Source organism: Poecilia reticulata, linkage group LG6 (genome assembly GCF_000633615.1).
Source record: "Poecilia reticulata strain Guanapo linkage group LG6, Guppy_female_1.0+MT, whole genome shotgun sequence".
NCBI classification, from domain to species: domain Eukaryota; kingdom Metazoa; phylum Chordata; class Actinopteri; order Cyprinodontiformes; family Poeciliidae; genus Poecilia; species Poecilia reticulata.
The window spans coordinates 13586324-13605332 of NC_024336.1; the positions used below are offsets into that span (position 1 = coordinate 13586324).

At 38.4% G+C, this 19009-nt stretch overlaps 1 protein-coding gene across 10 annotated transcripts in view; it reads right to left on the reverse strand.

Moving 5' to 3' along the window:
• Nucleotides 1–19009, reverse strand: part of shank3a (SH3 and multiple ankyrin repeat domains 3a) — a 140030-nt gene that overhangs the window by 20505 nt on the left and 100516 nt on the right. For all 10 annotated transcript variants that reach the window (XR_001776702.1, XM_017305277.1, XM_008411317.2 and 7 more), the window contains one exon: nucleotides 3966–4041. Coding sequence is in view for 9 of the 10 variants with exons in the window: in XM_017305277.1 (XP_017160766.1) it covers nucleotides 3966–4041 (76 nt within the window). In the remaining variant the exon portion in view is untranslated. The remainder of the gene's footprint in view (nucleotides 1–3965; nucleotides 4042–19009) is intronic.

Here is a 19009-nt window from a genome sequence, read left to right on the forward strand (position 1 = left end):
AAAAGATCACAGCTCAGGATTCCCTGGAGTTGCTCGAGTATTTTGAGACGGGCACAGGGAACAGGTTTGAGTGTGGGAGAAAATAAGCAGGTAAAAGGAATCCCCATGACTGAAGAATCTCTCGGATAAACTCTAAGACCTCCAGATGATCCCCCWCTGGAGACTTACGCTGAGGAGTGTGTTTAGGGATTTCGTAAGAGAAACTGTCAGATTAAGCTCAGATGCAGCATTGTGCCCTGACTGATCACAGAAGAAACAGGACAGAAAAGTAAGCAAAGCAGTTTATCACCACCTGATTTTTTYTGAGTGTTAAGGGATGTCAGCGATTAGGCGGTCTTACACTGTTGGTCCCCTCACACCTCGGAGAGTAAATCTCTCACGTATGGACTTGTTAAATTCTGAGCCAAAAGTTTGCTAAGCACAATAGCTTTTGACTGCAAGCAGGGTTATTTTCATAATAAAAAACTGCAGATATTATGGATATTCAACTATAGTCATGTGCCACTTAATTAGGCACACCTCCTCCATTGCTTCAAACTCAAGMAGCAAATCAGTCAACCAACTCAGAGCCTTCAGGCATCCAAATGTAGTGAAAACAACTTGCTGAAATTCAAACCRTAAATCAGAATGGGGAAATAAAAGCGATTTAAGTGACCTGAACGTTRCTTGGTTGTTGGTCAGAAATGGCTGACCTGCCATTTTTGATTCACAACCTTCTCTCCGAGTTACAGGGAATGGTATGAAAAGACAAAAGACTCAGTATGAAAATCCTCACTAAAAATATAACACATTGACCCTTGAYGCAAATGGGCTACAGCAGCAGCAGCCTACTCTGGGTGCTGCTCCCGTCTGCAGAGAATAAGGAGCTAAGGCTACATTTTACGCTGACTCACCAGCTTTCAACAATAACACATGGAAAAAATAATTTCCTGGTCTGCRTCTCCATTCCAGCTGCAGCGTTTAGACAGTAGGGTTAGAATTTCGTGCAAACAACATGARAGCATAGATCACTCCTGAAAAATATGCACAATTCAGGCTGGTTTACATTTATATTTATTGAGATCCCTATTAGAATTAGCAGCATGGTGCATCAGCTATTCCTCCTGGGATAAAAAAAGACAGATTACATTTACAAAAAAAAAACCATATTACAGGTGGTGTAATGTTATGCTCTATATTTTGTTGACACTCTCTGGGGTCCTTAGTACCAGTTGAGCATCATTTAAACACTATAATCTACTTGAGAAGCAGCAGTGGCAGTAGTTCCTGTCCATACCCATCTCTTTATGACTACGCTGCTCAAGTCATCTGAATCTGGTTTGAGGAACATGACAAATATATTTTTTGTACTCCAAAATATCGTAACATGAATGCGCAGTCCACAAATGTTACCATGGACCAAAATCACTTTGGAAMCTTGTTTAAGCACACACCTAAGAAAGTGGCAGGTGAGTGTACATTTAGATCATTTCTAATGTTCAACAGTAAAATTTGAAGAAGCACTTAATTTACTTAAGTCTAGTGTGCACAAACAGGAGTACTGGTAATATATTTTTGTTTGTGCGTTAAACATAATTCAGCTAGCACACAAATGTCTTTCCAAGTCTTTGTAACATTTCTACAGCATCCTTGACAGCTGAGGCAGATATAGAGCAGTGACGTTCAAATTGGACAGCTGAGCTGCAGTTTCATTAGCTCAACCGAATAAACTCGTCTCAGACTCACAGAGCTCCTGCTGCTGGAGCCAGGAGACGGGGAACCAACCTTTCTGCTGGAGGGAGGTTGAGTCTGATTTCATAAAATGCTCTCTATCCACTTTATGCTAATTATTATGCACATAATGCTGTGCTGGAGAGGCAACACTAAGCAGCTTTTTCTGTTTAAAGCTTCACATCCTATATATTCTCACTTGAACTAAGACTCCAAAATTGTGCATTAAAGCAATACAGGATTTTTTTCCCTTATGTACGCAAATTAGATACGACTAACTACAACTTATGGTAAGGCAATGCCAAACATACAGTAGTTAATGTAATTGTTTAACATGTGACCATTTTCACAAAATATATTTTTATTCTATATCTATTACTTCAAGTTATATACAATTCACATCAGATGTTACTAKCAGCCCCATGAGATACAGCATTAAGGTCAGACGTTTAAAGCGAGGTTTGATTACAGTAAGACSTAATAAACATTAAAAATSTCACAGAGAACTGKTCAGTCTATCATTAAAAATTGAWAAGAGTACCAACTAACTTCAAAGCAACCAAAACAAAGGCCTTCAATCCAAACTGACAGGTTGATCAATGACAGAATTAATCAGAGAAGAGGCCGAAACTCTGGAGGAGCTGCACGAGTTTCACAGTTCAGGTTGGAGAATCTCTGGACAGAATAACCAGAAGCTGAACAAGTATGGCTTTTATGCAAAAATGGAAAGAAAAAAAAAAAGACGAAATTTGGCTTAAATTTAGCCACATTCCATGTAAGGGACACAGCAAATATGTAGGAAAAGGTCCTGATCAGATGAGACCGTTAGCTTACTGATCCTAACATACTATGCATATCACTTTGAAACGGACTGTCCGAAAGTCAAAGCATTGTGGCGGCAGCATCATGATGTGGGGATGCTGACCACAATTGATAAAGGAAGCTTAATATAGTCCAATCATAAAAGACCATCAGACCATAATGTAGACCAGGACGTTTACATTATGAAGAMGTTCAAAACACATATTCACTGTTGTTCACTCAGACATTGCTGTGCTGTCGTCTCAGCAATGGAATATTTTTTGGACGGTGACCTTGACGTTCTCCTCTGTAAAAAGCTCTCASTGTTGTCTTCTTTGACACATCCAGGGATCCTTGTTGACGCCAATGAWTATTTTTCTCTCCAAAGTTTYTGAAAAGAAACCCGCCTAAGATGGATGACTGCTAATGCATGCCACACTTTTCAGATTTTTCTTCCAAAATACTTTTGAAAATTATTTAAGCTTTCCCTTAAAAATTGTGTGCTGCCTTGTATGAAAATTAAATTCAGGTATGTTTTTAGTACCCTAGCCACACAATTCTACAGCAAAGAGATAATTATTACCACACATTGTATGACCTGCAAAACTTTTATTCCATTTAAGTAATGGAATAAACTTTTTTACTGATATTTGAAATATTGGTGAAATCTTCTCTTCTCTTGTGTCAATCTCATTAAACCAATATTATATATTTACCCGTCTCATGAGCTGACTATATTAATATACGCCTTCTAAGAACAAATACAATTTTCATCTTCAAACATTTATGAATCTACTTATAACGATATCTCACATCACATATTGACTTTAAAAGTGTTGTTTAACTTAACAAATATGGTTCACCTGTAACCTGTAATTTAATCTAGCTTTGAAGTAAAATATAAGATGCTGACATTTTTCAAGGTCGGTAGAGTTGATGGAAATAATGTTCATAGAGAACAACTCTTGCAAAAAAAAAAAAAAAAAGCCTAATTTGCTGCTCTTCTCCCCAATAAAAACTGATTTAATAGAAAGCAAATGTTTACATTTTGTAGACGATAAATGTCATCCTTACATGAGACATGAACACATATAAAAGACCCTGTAGAACAATTTTCATCTAGAAAAACCCTAGTAATAGCATGGCAGCTATACACACAGAAAAATACAAGGCATCTGTCTGTACCAAACATGAAACCGAACTAGGTCACATAATTTGCTTTGCTTTTAATAGTTAGAAGAGAGTGCAGTGACACAAACATTGCTTTAGATGGCAGCAACCTCACTGCACTTCATCACCTTTTTGCATGGACTTTATTAGCCCAACAGGGAGAAAAGTTCCTTGTGACATGACCATTAAAGTTGCTGCAGCATAGCATGCATGGCCACACACACACACGCACACACCCCCCTCCCCCGCCCCCCCACACACACACACTGAAACAAAGGCAGTACCTGTATGAGGTGAAGTTGTCATAAGATCCCACAGTGTAGTGTCTGAACAGTCTCTTATTGCGGTCCTCCCGGGTCTCTGTGAAGAACAAAAAAATTGCCTTGTGAATCTACACAGTTTAGAATTAAAACGTTGTGTATACGTTTGCTCATGTTGTCGTGACAATAAGATCTTGAGAAATTTAAAGTAAAATGCATAAAGGTTTTTTTCTATAAATGTGACAATGTGTATTTCAGTCTAAATGTGAACACTTAGACTGGTATTAAAACAGAATATTTAATAAAGAAGTAAAATTCAACAATTGAAATCTCAGCTGTCTTTGTTTTTATCAACTGAGGTTAGATCTTCAGATTTTAAAGAAGCTTAGATGATAAAAGCAAAGTTAGTAAACATATTCATTGTTGTAACATTTTTTCAGCCCTCATATAGCAATAAATGTAATACAAAAAGATTTCCCCAAATATACTGTTTTTGTTTTAGCATGTTACTAATATGTCAGCCATAATTTATTTCAGCAAACACACAGAGAGAGAAATTAAGCTACCACAGAGAAGTAATTATCATTAGCRTTCTTCATCACTCATGCCATAACAGGATGTCATTCTTCCATGGTATTTTTGTTTTTGYTTTTGAACTGYAACATGATTGCATATTTAACACAATATTTTTTTAATAGGCAAGAAACAGAGCCCAATCTGTGTGCAGTGCTTGTGTGTAGTTTCGGTCTGTATGTGGATTTGCCCTCCATGCATGCTGATAGAGATCAATGCCCTCTTCTCATCCCGATAATACAGRCAGCATCTACCCTGAACAGTAATATGCTGACTAAACAGCACGCAGCCCTTTGAGCCCACACAGAGGCTGTTTAAATGAGAGAGGCTGTGAGAGCAGGGTCGTCCTGGTAGGTATGTGAAAGTCACAGCATGTTGCTGTAAATCTGCAAAAAGGACCCGGTCGCATGTCTGGCTTTGCGTTTGTTTCCTTTACACTAAATCAAGATAGAAATAATCGTGCAACATCATAATATCGTTGCTATAAATTGGTATAATACTTCAATCCATAATTAAAGTGTATTATTTAACTAAAGACTTTGCTTGTGTCAAATACTGCTATTTGATTAAATAGGATTAATAGCAATTAACTAATTGCAAAGCCTCTGATGAATTTCCTAATTGTTTTAATCACATCTCTCCATTAACAAAAAGCAAAGCATTTCTTGAGATAGTGGAGATAAACAAAAAAGAGGTAAGTAAGAACTGACAAGTGTTTTCTATAAACTAACATTTTACTAGCAGAACCAGGGGGAAGGCATAATGAAGGAGGAGGTGTAATTAGTTGCGAAAGTTACAGATGAGAGATTAATCACTCCAAACTCTCTCACATGTTATAARTCAAGACAGCTGATCATTCAGCTGTGCATGTAATTGAATAAAAGGCTTTGCCTTAAAGGGGGGAGGGGAGAAAAAGGAAATCAGCCAAATGACCGTGCGTGTGTGCTGCCTAAAAAAGTGTTGTTTGTGAGCTGAATGCATTCCTGTGTGCGTAGTACATGCRTGTATGTGGAAACTGTGAGATCAGATGCAGTCTAAAAGTGTGAAATGTGGCTCATTCATCAGAACTGTCATGTATTCTGTACAGCCCAGGAGCATCTAAAAGCAGGGCTGTGATAGCAGCGATAACCTCAACAGCACCGTCATCCATCACACCCACAAAATGGAAACAAAAGGACATCACAAAAGGCGTTCACTGTAATTAAATAAACATTATTGATGCTAATATRTAGACATGTACATGCGCTGATCATCCTCACCTTTATGATCATTTAGAGTGAAAAAACAAGTACGGTCASAGAAATTGTAAAAGGATGTCATATAGGGAGATTCAGAGTCTTATACAGCAGTCTTATCAGCAGTGACTGGGCTTTTTACTACCTTTACGTTTATTCATTCATTCATTCATTCCTTGCTTCATCGGCGATCATCATTTTGATTGTTGAAAAGTTGAATGACCCCAATGTTGTTAAACGTTTAACTTTCAGACTTMAAATTTAACTCTGGGAATATTTGCAGACAAGATCATGGACAACTTAATCAATACACAGTGAGGCCCAGATTCTGAGCCTGCAAAAACAAGCCCATATCATCAGCCCTCCACCACCGTGTTTGACAGCTGACATGAAAAGTTTATGAATATTTTTCTTTTTGTGACTTCTTTTCATACTTGCTCTTGGCCAGGGCCTTGTTAATGACAAATGGTTCTTAATTAATTCAAATAAATGGCTGACTACAAATTATGCATTTAACTCTCTAMTGGCTTTTCTAATKTTCTTGCTAATTTATTTCCTCTGTGGCATTRAGTAAAATATATCTTAACACTTTAAAGCAGTAAAGTATAAAATCATCCACTTGGCCCTCATCCCCTTAATTTAGTATCAAAGGTTACATTTTTGGATAAATATATGCACTACAACTGGCTGAGAGTGCACACTCATTTATAATTGACCTCAAATTGYACTTTAAAAAAGTCCAGAGAGAACAGCATTTTCATTAAACAACATGAACCAAGAAATTAAGGGTAAAATTGAACAAAGCAAAAAAGTTTTTCTTTAGCTTGGGATTAGAAACAGTAGATATTTCTGATATGGCATAGCAATTTGTTTCTCAAAATATTTTTACTGAGTGACTTGTTGTCCCGACAAGACATCCCAAATCACTGACTGGATTCAAAATTAATATTAAGTAAATTCGATTCTGTGTGACTGTATATACATCAGCTCCTGGTGGAAGTATCTGGTAATCCAAAGTGGGTTTCTTGTTGTGTTTGGTTGGGTGGATTTGTGGTTTGCTTTTAAAAMAATCTGGTAACGGAAAGACCATTCAGTTAGGAAATATCGCCCTTTCATTCATCCACCTGAATGAATGAAAAATACCAAACGTTTYTGAAGATCGCATTTCCTCTTCATGAATACAGACAGGTTTCCCCTGCAGCAACATCTACAATGGCAGTGGGTGTTGTGAGTCTAAAACTGAAGTTTGAAAGGCAACAGCATTCATGTTGATGCCTGAACTCGCTTGCAAAAGAAACCATGCTGCTAATGCATAACCGATGGATGGAAAAATTCCACGTATTTTTGTGTGTTTTAGTGCACTTACAACAAGATGTTTCCTCAGTATCATCAGAGATGGAGCTCAGTTTGTTTCCATTAAGGAAACAATGTCTGTTAATCATCCTAAATTGTAATTTCTACTATACTGGGCAGTAGATTTCTGACCAAGCTTCCCATCAACACAGTGCTAATTCAATGAGATTTCTATGTTTTTTTTTTTTAAAACAAGTGACAATAAAAGCTTGATGAATACACACAAAGAGACAAAGAACAACTTGCGTGGAAAGGCAGTTTGAGGTAAAGCTCAATTTAAACACAACAATACGTGCCAAAACCAGTCTATCTGCAGGCCTCTGATGAGCATCTTACTTTAACCTCTAGATCTATAAATCATTCRTTGTTTAGGTGTATTTTCATGTAAAAATAGCTCATGAAGCTCTTCGAGAAATTTGAAAGTCTAAATAGTACTTGATCAGTGAAAATCCTTTGTGACCAGATAACTTGAGGGCTGAGAAGTCTCTTAAGTCCTGAGTAAATAAAAATGAAGCAGGGGTTCCTCTAGTAAGACAAAGAGGAGGGCCACATTTTATCAAACTACTTCTTCTTTCTAAATATACTCAAAGACAATGCCTTGTGAAAAAAAAAAGATAGGCCAGAGAAACAATGGGTTCATAACAGAGAGTTAAGTCTTTGTATCACATTAAACCACATTTGCAACGATACAATGTCATGCTTTCAGTCAGCATGTTAACAAGCTATTTTTCTGCTGCTCACGCTTCTTTTAGGGCCCACAGTGCTTCTCCATTCAGGACAGATGTTAACTCTCCTACTGTCCTTGTCTGAAGGACGCAAAATCTCTCCCTCTTTCTCTCTCACACACATACACACACAGATAGATGAGAACACAAACCAAAGCAGACACACAGTGAAGCCTGCTGAATGAAAATTAACCCCTGGTGGTTTACCCAGATAAAGTTGCACACCAACGCTCATGTGCATTTGCACAAACACACATTTATCTGGAGAGCCTTATTGACTTTTTGATTCCATGCTTCCACAGACTCGCACATCCCAACTTCACCCGTCGTGTGCTCCAGCTGACTCTTTGTTCATGCAGCCTGTGTGTTGTCCTCCAAAACCTGGTGGATACAACATACAGAGTGCAGAAAACACAGRGTACTAAAAATGGTATTTAAAATAACACAGAGAAATTGGTAGATCTTCCATTGAGCCACAGAAGCAYTGAGGGGTTGGGGTAGACAGCAAGGGGAAGGCCAACTCTCTTTTTCTGTTTGGTTTTTTTATGCTGTCCCACAGTRTGCCGGTTATTTTCAGGGAGCTACTGGTGTCCAGGTGGATACAAGGCAACATCACCTCCACTCTTGTTCCCCCTCCTTTTCCACATCACCTACCAGGTTAAACACACATGACCAGGGTTAGCATTTTATCATTTTATTTGAAGGCAGCACTTCTGAAATTAAGATGAGTTTGTRGAGCAAACTACRAGAGCATCTTAACATTGCATTATCCGTGCCTACAACTGAGGTGTCCGATTAGTGCGCTTTTAAGGAAATTGYAGAATGAAGTGGCAATCACCCYAGTACCTCTCATGACCCTTGAAGTTACTTGGGTCTGCTTCCACAACTGTTACTGCTCCATCAATCCTACTACACACCAGGGGCAGATCTGCGACCGTGACCGGACAGCAGTCCATTTTTCATCTGTAGTCACCSAGTTTCCTCTAAGACTTTGACAAGGGGTTTATCTCTCTTACCCATGACTTTCCCACCTTCCTGCATGAATCAGTCACAGGGACTGTCTTGCAGTCCATCTTCATCTTTAGACAATTAAAAGCACTCCTGGGAGGTCCATTTTGTGTAGACAGCTAATAAATATTCCTTACCACCATTTTCTGTAAAAGGTTGTCATTTTTAGTTCTTTTAAAATTGAAATATGACTTCCAAGACAAATAGCACTGAAACTGTGTCAATGTCTTAGACCGCAATGTCCAATTCTCTTTTAGCCGCAAGCCAAAAAACTCCGGCATATATTTCATATCTCTGCTGCCTTTCCCCACCTCCTCTCCCTCAGAATTGGTTCGTTTGTGGAAGAGCCTTCGGAGAGCTTGTTGTTGCCATGTAAGTATGAGAGGCAGAAACCAACGCCTATAAATACCTCAGCTCTGTCAAAGAGGAAAAAGCCTTGAATAATTCAGTTACAATCAGACAACAGAGGGAACTACTTTACACGAGCCTCAAACCCTGTGACAACTTATTACAACACACGTGTGAGGCCAAGGTTAAGCTACAGATGCACACCAAAAACTAATTCTGCAACAAGAAAGGAGCAGAACGTGAAGAACAAATTTATCCCAAACAGAATCCTCAAAGGCTTTCAAAGTCCCAGAAATGCAATGATTCATCTCCTCCAAATGATTTACTTTCTCTAACTGCCTAATCATCCAATTGCAAATTTAGTAGCAGTGTCTAGGTTTTGCTCACCTCCGATTCTAAAACTGATTGATTTGCACAATGTTACTCAAATAATGATTTTTTTAAATAACCCTATGCCTTATGAAACCTAATGTGGCTGCACTGTAAGAGGACATCCTTGTGGCCGATGCAGGTGTGATGCAGTTGTTGTGAGAATAAGACACAGCAGACAATCCTGCTGTATCTGAACATTTAAGGAGTGACATGAACTAAACAGACGACTCAGAATACACAAACGATGACAGTTACAGTATCTAAATTTTACTTGTGTTAACACTTTTTATTTTTTAAAACCATGTTCGAGGAGGATTCAGAATGGCATTTCCATAGACTGACTGTTGTTTCTACACTCACTAGGAATTAAGGCTCATGTTGATCATTGACAGAGTTTGACACAAAGCTTCAACAAAACAAAACCTAAATTTTAAAGGCAATAATCTCTGACAAAATGGGATTTTTTTTCCCATGTCCTTCTCAAATAAAAGTGATATACAGTGCACTTTTATTACTCAGAGAGCTGCAGTAACCTCCCTGTTTAGTCTGCCTGCATGAGCATGACCCCCTGACCCCCAGTTAAGTCCTTGTCAAATGTGATGTGTCTCTTGTCCACCATCAGACTGGTTTCAGCATTGATTCATTCTTCAAATAGTATTGCCATCTATTATGATTTCATACGGATCTGTCCTCCACCAAGAGAGATGGCTCAACACACTTTACTGACTTCTGATGAAACGTACAGCAAGTGGCCATCAGTCTGTGCTGAGCAAACAAACAAGAGTCGCACACATGCGCACGCGCACATTAAAAATATGTAACTTTATGGCACGATCTGCAGAGGTTTTATCAAGGGTTATATGGCTGGACTGTTCTTGTGCTGCCTGTCTATAATACTGACTCAGCTAAACTTTAATACCTAAGACATGTCCCACAACCTGTGCTTTATTATTTCTCTCGCTTTCTTTCTCTCTCTTTTGCCTTTTAATAAGATGGATTAGTTGGCAATGCTAATCTATCTGCTGACTCCACACAGAATATAGACAATAAGTAAAGTGTGTGTTTGTGTATAGGCACAGAGGTGAATAAAAGCGTGTTCATTTGCATGCACATACTCTGCTCCTTTGTGTCMGCATTTAAATAGTCACTCTGAATTTTACCTGTCAGCACTGGAGAATTACTTGCTGATGAGTGACTTGCAATCTCTTTAAAAAAAAAAAAAAAAAAAAGAGTAATTCAGCCAAATAAAAAAAGTTTTCTGAAAGAAGATTCCACTGAATGGTAGCTTATGAACTTGCTTAGATGGATAATGAAAATAATAAATAAAAAAAGTATTCTAAAATATATACCTATAACATGTTGAACTCAAGCAAAAGCAAACCACAGCTAAACATGTGGACTACAACAAACTGGAAGATTTATTTGCCGTGTTTTTCTGCTGCATTTGTTTTTGTGTGTTTTTGAGTTCGCATCATTCATGCATTTTCAGCATGTTTTGCTGTTTGCCGCACGTTTGCACCTGTTTGAAGCATTTTTCGCTATCTCCTGTGTGTATTTGCTCCTGTCACCCACAGTAGGCTGTTCTGTTGACATTGCAGTGTTGATTGAGAGCATTGAACTTTCATCCCCAGAGGGCCAGGCGATCATCTTGGGGGAAAAAAAAACAGTTCCCTCTAGTATCTTCCTCTGTCCTGACACAGTATTAAATTGCAACTTTTCCATCATTCATCTGCATAAACCAAGGACAAATCATAAGAGACACATACAGTTAGCCTTATGCAGAATTTTGGCTACAAAGTTGGGATCAACACACAAGGACTCAGACATATAGACACAAGACAACTTATGTGTTGTTTTTGTTTGTTTTTTACTTTGTGTGTCCTCTATCAGTACATACGCCTACTGAGTGAGTTATTTTACTGTCTGCCAACTGTGTCTGACAGCTGCTACTTAATTGACCATCCTATTCTGTTTGAGTAGAGTGACAGACTAACATCATTTCCAGTCCATGGAATCAGGCATTGACAGCAAACATTAATGTTGTATCACTAAACACTTACAAGATAAACAAAACCTCACTATGTGTGGGGCAAGACTTTAGGCATTTACCGTTGCTATGTTTTAGCAACGGTAAATGTCTGGTGGACATTTAGTGAAAATCAAATTTTTACATTTGATTTTAATCAGTGATGATTAAACGCAAATGAAAAAAATCAAAACCAAATGCTGATGGATTGAAATGGTAAATGGCYTGCTTTGTGTAGCGCTTTATCAGGTCCTGAGGACTCCAAAGCATCTCACACTACATTGATTCCATTCAGTCATTGCTGTGACTGAATGTAGTCACTCATTCACCCACACATTCACACAATATGCTATGACTAATATAAACAGCATTATTTTTGCCTTCTCTTTCTATCCCTCTTTTTTAAAGTACTCATTTGGTTTCCAGTCCTAGAGGACTTTGAGAACATTGTCTACTGATGTTTTCTTAGAAGTCCTTTGTGTATTTCTTTGAACTGATCTTCCAAGATGATTTGGTTCCCCAAGCGACAGAATCGCATGCTCCACAGTGGTATTGTAAATGCGTCCCACTTAACTAGTCACTAGTAATGATTAAGATCCTGCTTTCTCTCCTTTTTATTTTCTTTGACAGCAAGATATATTAAGTCTCAAAATGAATTTCTCTAATCCTCCAGAATATGTTRCTCAACTAGGGTTTAAACTAGGTTAAAAAAAAGCTACAATATGGGATGATGGTGGTGACGGCAGTAGGTGTTCTCCAGTTCGATTCCTGGTTCGCCTGTCTGCCCTTGTCGTTTGTGTCCTTGGGTAAAACACTTCACCTGTTGCCTGCTAGTGTTGGCGCAAAACTGCCCAAGGGCAGCTGTAGCAACAATCCAGTAGCTTGCCATCATCAGCGTGTGAAGTTGCCCTTTGAGATTTCAGTTTGATATATAAAGGACACTGTAAATAAAATGTATTATTATAATGCTTTAGCACACTACATAAGGCATAAGTATAGTCTCTAACTACTTTATTAGGCACACTTTGCTGGTGTGGGTTGGGTTCTACTTAAAAATACCTTAATTCTTGGTGGAATAGACTCAAGTGTCAGAAACAAGGGTCCATACTGACATCATAGCATGACTCACTTGCAAATCTCTTGGCCCACCTCATCCCAAAAGTGCTCCAGTAGTTTAAGATGATTTGAGATTTGTGGTGCATTATCCTTAAGGAAGCAGCCATCAGAAAAATAATGAACTGTAGTCAGGAAGGGATGAAAACAGAAAAGGTAGGATGGATCCATTACTCTGTGCAACAAAAACGTAACTGATTCACTATTTGAGTTAACAGGAAATTGAACAAGTGCACCTAATAAAATGGATGGTGAGAATAGCTGAAAATAACCTTAAGCAAAAATGCCTTTCATTAAACTCACATTTATGTGTTGTTTTATTGATCTGTTGTAATTTTTAAAATCTCAAATGTTGTGCTCTCTTTAGCTGCAGGCAGAAAATCATCACAATTAGCAGAAATAAAGGCTTTACACACGTCTATGTAATTAATCTTCTTAATGTTTCACTCAGTGAATTAAATTACTAAAATAAATGGACTTTTCAGTAAGCTCATGTCCTGGCCCAGCTAACGCATAACATTTCACTGAAATGCTAGCATGTTTGTTCGTTGTTTGAATATGACCTGTTGATTATGTGACCAATAACACGCAGTATTTCATTGGAGGTAATGTTACTGCATCTGGAGGAAAAACTACTGAAAGGAGACATTATTCCTCAGTGTTAGCCACAACCATCAAACACGTAACTCTAACTGTCTGTGACTAACGACGTGGCTGATTGCATTGTACTGTTTGTTGTATATTGCACCTCTGGTACTTTCTGGTACCCGTTTTTATTTTGTTTTGTTTTTGCTCTATTTTTATTTTTATTATTTTTGCATTATTTTGGGAAAAATAATTTCCCTGAAAGGATCAATAAAGTGATTCTGAATCTTTTCTTTGAAACAAGGAAAATTCATTGACTAGTGTTTTGGCGGCTCTTTGAAAACAGCTCTCTGAGGTAAAGCATCCACAAAAGTAACTCCTTGAATTGGATTCAGGTGGCATATAATCATAAAAAGTAAACCAAAAATATATATTTAAATTTAGTCCAGGAATAATGGTATTTTAACGATGCCTTAATCTGAATCCGTGGTCCAATACTTTAGATATTCCTTTTTTAAATTTTATTTTCTGGTTTTAATAAGAGCTTCTCATTGCTAATTCGGTGGGACATTCTCATAAATGGTGGATGTGAGTCTTGCATATACATGGAAAATAAGAGCATCAGACTGTGAAATAGATGTATTTCAGTAGGGGGGAGGTCAGGTGAACACATCAATATTAAAAATATATTAAACATTAGCATTACTTTAGAATTACAACCAGCACTTCACCACAGTTAGAATATCTCCTACAATTATCAGAGTTGAAAATGGTGTTGTTATAGATAATTGCGCCTGTTAGGATCAGTCAGTTGAGAGGCGTGTTGGGGAAGTGAACTGTGAGCTCCAAGTTAGTGACTCTTCTCTTTTCAGACTTTCACATTTTACAAACTCCTTCAAAAAGACCGAGACACCGGCCCCATTCTGCCTCTGGCCACAAAAAAAATKTATGTTGCTTGACTGTCTAAAAATATGTTAGAAAATGTTCCTCTGATGTCATCATAACATCCTCGGCTCAAATAAAAAAATAAAAAGAACTGGCTGACAAGAGGCCTTCAATGTGATATTGAGCCAGAGAAATAAAGATAATGTTCAATTTCTTTCTGTTGYCTTCAGTGCCAACAACAGGAAAAGATATGCCCTTTGATGGCCTATAACATGATGAACAAACCACAATCAGCTCAGTAATATCACTGCGAAGAGCAAGAATGCATTCAACTGTGCATCCTTCTTAGATGCACTTACTTTTGCTCATAACTTTGGATTCCTGCTTACTAATGACACAAATTGCCAACACTTCACAGTCAAAAAAGATATGCAGATGSTCTCTATCCCACCAAAAGTCAGCATTTGGCATTTAGTTTCTACTGCTTATGCTGTCTATTCCCTTGGGTAGGAATGACCAAGCAGCTGTTTACCAACAGCATAAACTGTGTGCTTGATATATCGACTTCCCCTGAGTTAGTTGCTTTGCATCCAGTCACAGGGAGGACACTMATTGAATGAAACCCAACATCTTGAGCAGCACCCTGGAATGAAAATCTAATGTAAAAACATGCATTGTGTTTGCCTTTTTCCCAAAAGCAACTTGTTTTAATAAATCTGCAAAGACAGAGGGAAGTAATCTACATTTCAACCTTTTGTTGGAGATCATTAAGAGGCAACATTTCAAGACTAAGACTCATGATGCCAGTCATGCTACTAGCCATGATGATCATCAATTTAAGGAAGTAAACAGTTTCTCCCACCCATATTGCCTCATCTTCTTTATCACAACCTGGTACGCTACTACYGCCAAAGACAAGAGCAGGATGCATTGTATCTTTCATTTTGCAAGACATTTTTGCCCCCAGAACTCTGAAGTGTGCTGGAAAGATTCTTGCCAATCCATCTCACGTCACACAKGGACTTTAATATCAAAGTCAACAGCTGATTTTTACAAAACAATAACAATTAAATGAACAAACAAACAAAAAACTGATTGCATAAATATTCACCCAGTTCAAATACTTCACAAATGGTGTTGCTGTGGTGGGTCTGGTTGCAGGAATAAAAAYAAAGGTACATTCCCCTTGTTGAGTAGTTCACCTTGTTAAGTTAAAGCCACAACAGACCAAATCCAGCTTGGGTTTGAACATTTCCTCTACACAAGCTCAATTGGATATAAAAATAAAAATATCAATTAGGTTTCCACCAATGATGTGATTAAATCTAGAAAGAGAAGAGATCCTTGCTAATACTAAGTGTTARCCACCGTGTGATCCCTTATGTAATCCAATTGCACAATTTCCCCATCACTCTTTTTTTTCCCTTGTTACCCTTCACCTCCTTCTTCACGTCAGTCTTTTCTGCTGCAGCAACACTGATGCTTAAGCATTCTAAGGGAGTGCAGACACACTCCAAAACTTCTTAATGGGCAGGCTAAAAATAGCTCAGGCTGGATCTGACTGGGCTGATTCAGGCAGCTGTGAGTCATTCAGTTGTGCTGCTATGTAAAGAGAGYGAAGGAACATAGCTAATATGCACAAAAAGAAAGAAAAAACAAAAAGTTTGCACATCTTAATAACCACTGTACAAGTCAGGAGAATYACAAATAGCGTAATGCTGAAAGACAGAGCTGCGATCCTTAGGGACATTCAACGCTGCGTGATGCCAAGGAAGACAAATTAAAGCTCATTCTATGGAAATCATGGATGCTGTTTAGCATAAGGGTGGCATATTTGTCTTGGGGGAGCTACACAGCATCATCTTGCTGAAAGACAGAAAGATGGGAAGGGTGGGGGCTGGACGGTTCTGCTGGAGGGCTGTGAGATCCCGACAGATTGTCGACAACAGATTAACAGTGCCATTGCRAAAAATGAGTGTCATCGCAATTAGTTTGCATCATTAGAAAAGGAAGAGCAGTTCACAGTCACATCAWTATCCCCTTCATCGCTGCAAGTAAACATCCACTATTAACCCCAAGTAACAGGCCAGCAGCATGTGTGCATATGTGTATGGGAGAGTGAGCAGATGTTCAATGATTTTCTGCTATGTTATATGGGCATATGATATTTTTTAGCTAAAAAGCAACATTGTTTCACCTTAAGCATCTCATGGCCATGGCAAAGARCTTGAACACATATCAGCAGTTCGCCACTAAATGATTATTGTGCCATTCAATCGATAGTCRTTGCAGTTTTTAAAAAATCTTGTTCCTTCATCAGCCATGTTTTCTCTGTTTCTTTTCATTTTCTGTTGCCCTTGACTCGTCATCTTCCCCTGTCTGTCCCCTCGAGCACTAGCTGGAGGTGAACTGCTACTCGSAGGTAGCTCTGGCCGTGCAGAGAGAGAGGAGCAGAGTGGTGACAGATAACAACCAGGAGAACCGGTGATAGTTTAAACTACCTCTTTCATGTGGCCACCTGCTTCCTTTCTCTGTCTTTCTCATTTTCTGTCCCTCTGACTGAAACTGTCCTCCCCCTTTTTTGTCTCCCTCCGGTTCTTCCATCAGTGCTCTTTCAAACCTGGCAAAGGAGACGGAGGCAGAGGTAGATAAAGAAAGATACCACTTTCAGAGTCATGGCTCATGGTGATGTGCAGTGGTAGAGTGAAATTGGCCAATAGCAGGAAAGGGAGAGAGCACACTCAATAGTATTAAGGTTACTTAATTGTGGACTGGGTTGTCTTTCGTGCTTCGCTACGCTGAGACATATTGCCCTCGATGTCAGTAATGGCTCAATGGCTGCCTCCTGATAAACAAACCATGCGTGTTTATGTGTGTCCCAGTGAATATCTTACTGTGTTATCCTGAGTTGTACCGCGGCTGGATAGCTGCCGATGGATGTTAGGGCGGAGGATGAGATTTTAAATGCTTCAGTAGATTCAGAAATTATCAATTTGGTTAATGGCATAATGTAGTTCACTGGCTAGCTCATGTTTAATTATTACATGGGAATCTAAATACATTGACATTACCAAGAAGTATGCAGTACAGGCTACATTTTACATTTACCCCTTATGAATATATACTGCTCAAAAAAATAAAGGGAACACTTCAGTGTTCACTTAAATGTTAAAGTGTTCCCTTTATTTTTTGAGCAGTGTATATATATATATATATATATATATATATATATATATATATATATATTATTTTTTGAGAAATGGCGACTTACAAGTCTTGCCCCTAATGCAGGGTCCTTATTATCAAATAATTCTAAGAGTAAAAGCTTCCAGTGACATAATTTTAGGAAAATTCTCCATTTCTGGAATTCTACAATTTTTCTTACATACATTCACAAAGCACCTTATAGGCCCCAAGTCAGAGTAACGTGACAAAATGTTAGGAGTAGTGAGGAGGACTTTTATTGAGCCTAAGAGTGTCTTAAGCCGGGGCGATGGTGGAGAAACCGACATAAAGGAAATATAAGGTCTGTAAAATGGACAGAGCTGTGCCAACAGCAGGCATTGCTTCTCTGTCCTGTTTGTTTTTGCATCCTTTACTTCCCCATTTCATGTTGTACAAACTGTTGGCCACTGAGTAAAATAACTGGTCTCTTTGTCATGCCATATGTGCACCAGGGAATCACTAAGTCGAGGTAAATACAGGTATTGGAATCTGTGACAAACGTAAAAAAATAAGCTATGGTTTAGTTCAACTCAATTCAAAATCAGATACTTAATTGTTGCAGAAAATAAACTTGATAGATGATACTGATTTATTGATCCCAAAGGGAAATTAAATATTGTTGTAACTCATTAATTCAAATTCTTAAGTTAAGATTTGCTTCCATCACATTTATGCTAAAGGAATTGCTGAGGTAACAATGGCACTGATGACTTTGTCAAAAAGACATAACATAAAAGAAAAATAATAAAAGCATAAGACACTCAAATTTAAGGTTTAGATATTTTTTCCAGGCGAGATTATCCTTCTGCAATAAGAGATTTCTTTATTTTAAAGGTTTTTGCACAATAACAATTATTATTCATCGAGCTTGAATTTTCTTTAAGTATGAACCCATGTAAATGTAGGCTACCCAACACAAATTACAAACCATATCGGCTGCAGAGGACATTTGTTGGATCCACTTCAGACTGCTCACAGCACAACATGACAACAATCCGCTCAACATTACAGAAAACCCCCCAAAAATGTCACGATAGGATGGATATATTGAGGTCGAGGATCATTTTTGATCCCTTAAAAAACTAGATCTCAAAGAGTTCCATTTTTCAGGATTTATGAGTTCCATTTTTCAGGATTCATGAGTGAGTGGACTTTAATATCGCCCCATCTCCCATCATGCCTCCTTCCTTCTCTCTCTTCTTCTTTCTAACTGAAAGACATGCTCAACCATCTCTGCTTCCCTGTCTCTTGGAGTATACTCCACCATCCGTCTCTCTGGCTATCTGGCCCCTTTCTTTCCAACCTTTCCCTATCTTTTTCTCACAATGCATTTAAATCGGGTATTTAGGGATTCCGGCTGTTCTCCCCTCTTTACACCTGCTCTGAAGTAACCTCAATCCCTCAACAACGCTTTTAACCAAGAAAATGCCCCAGCTGCTCCAGAAATAGGCCCAAGGAGGCGTCTGCCAAATCACACAAGGAAGCGGGTGATATTTATGATCTGAACAAAAAGTCCCTGTCCCATTACTAAATGTAGTTTTTTGCTGCACTGCTAAACTACCTCACAAGGTGGCCAACTGGTCTCCATGATGCCTCCTTATGAGACTCAGYGGAGTTTAT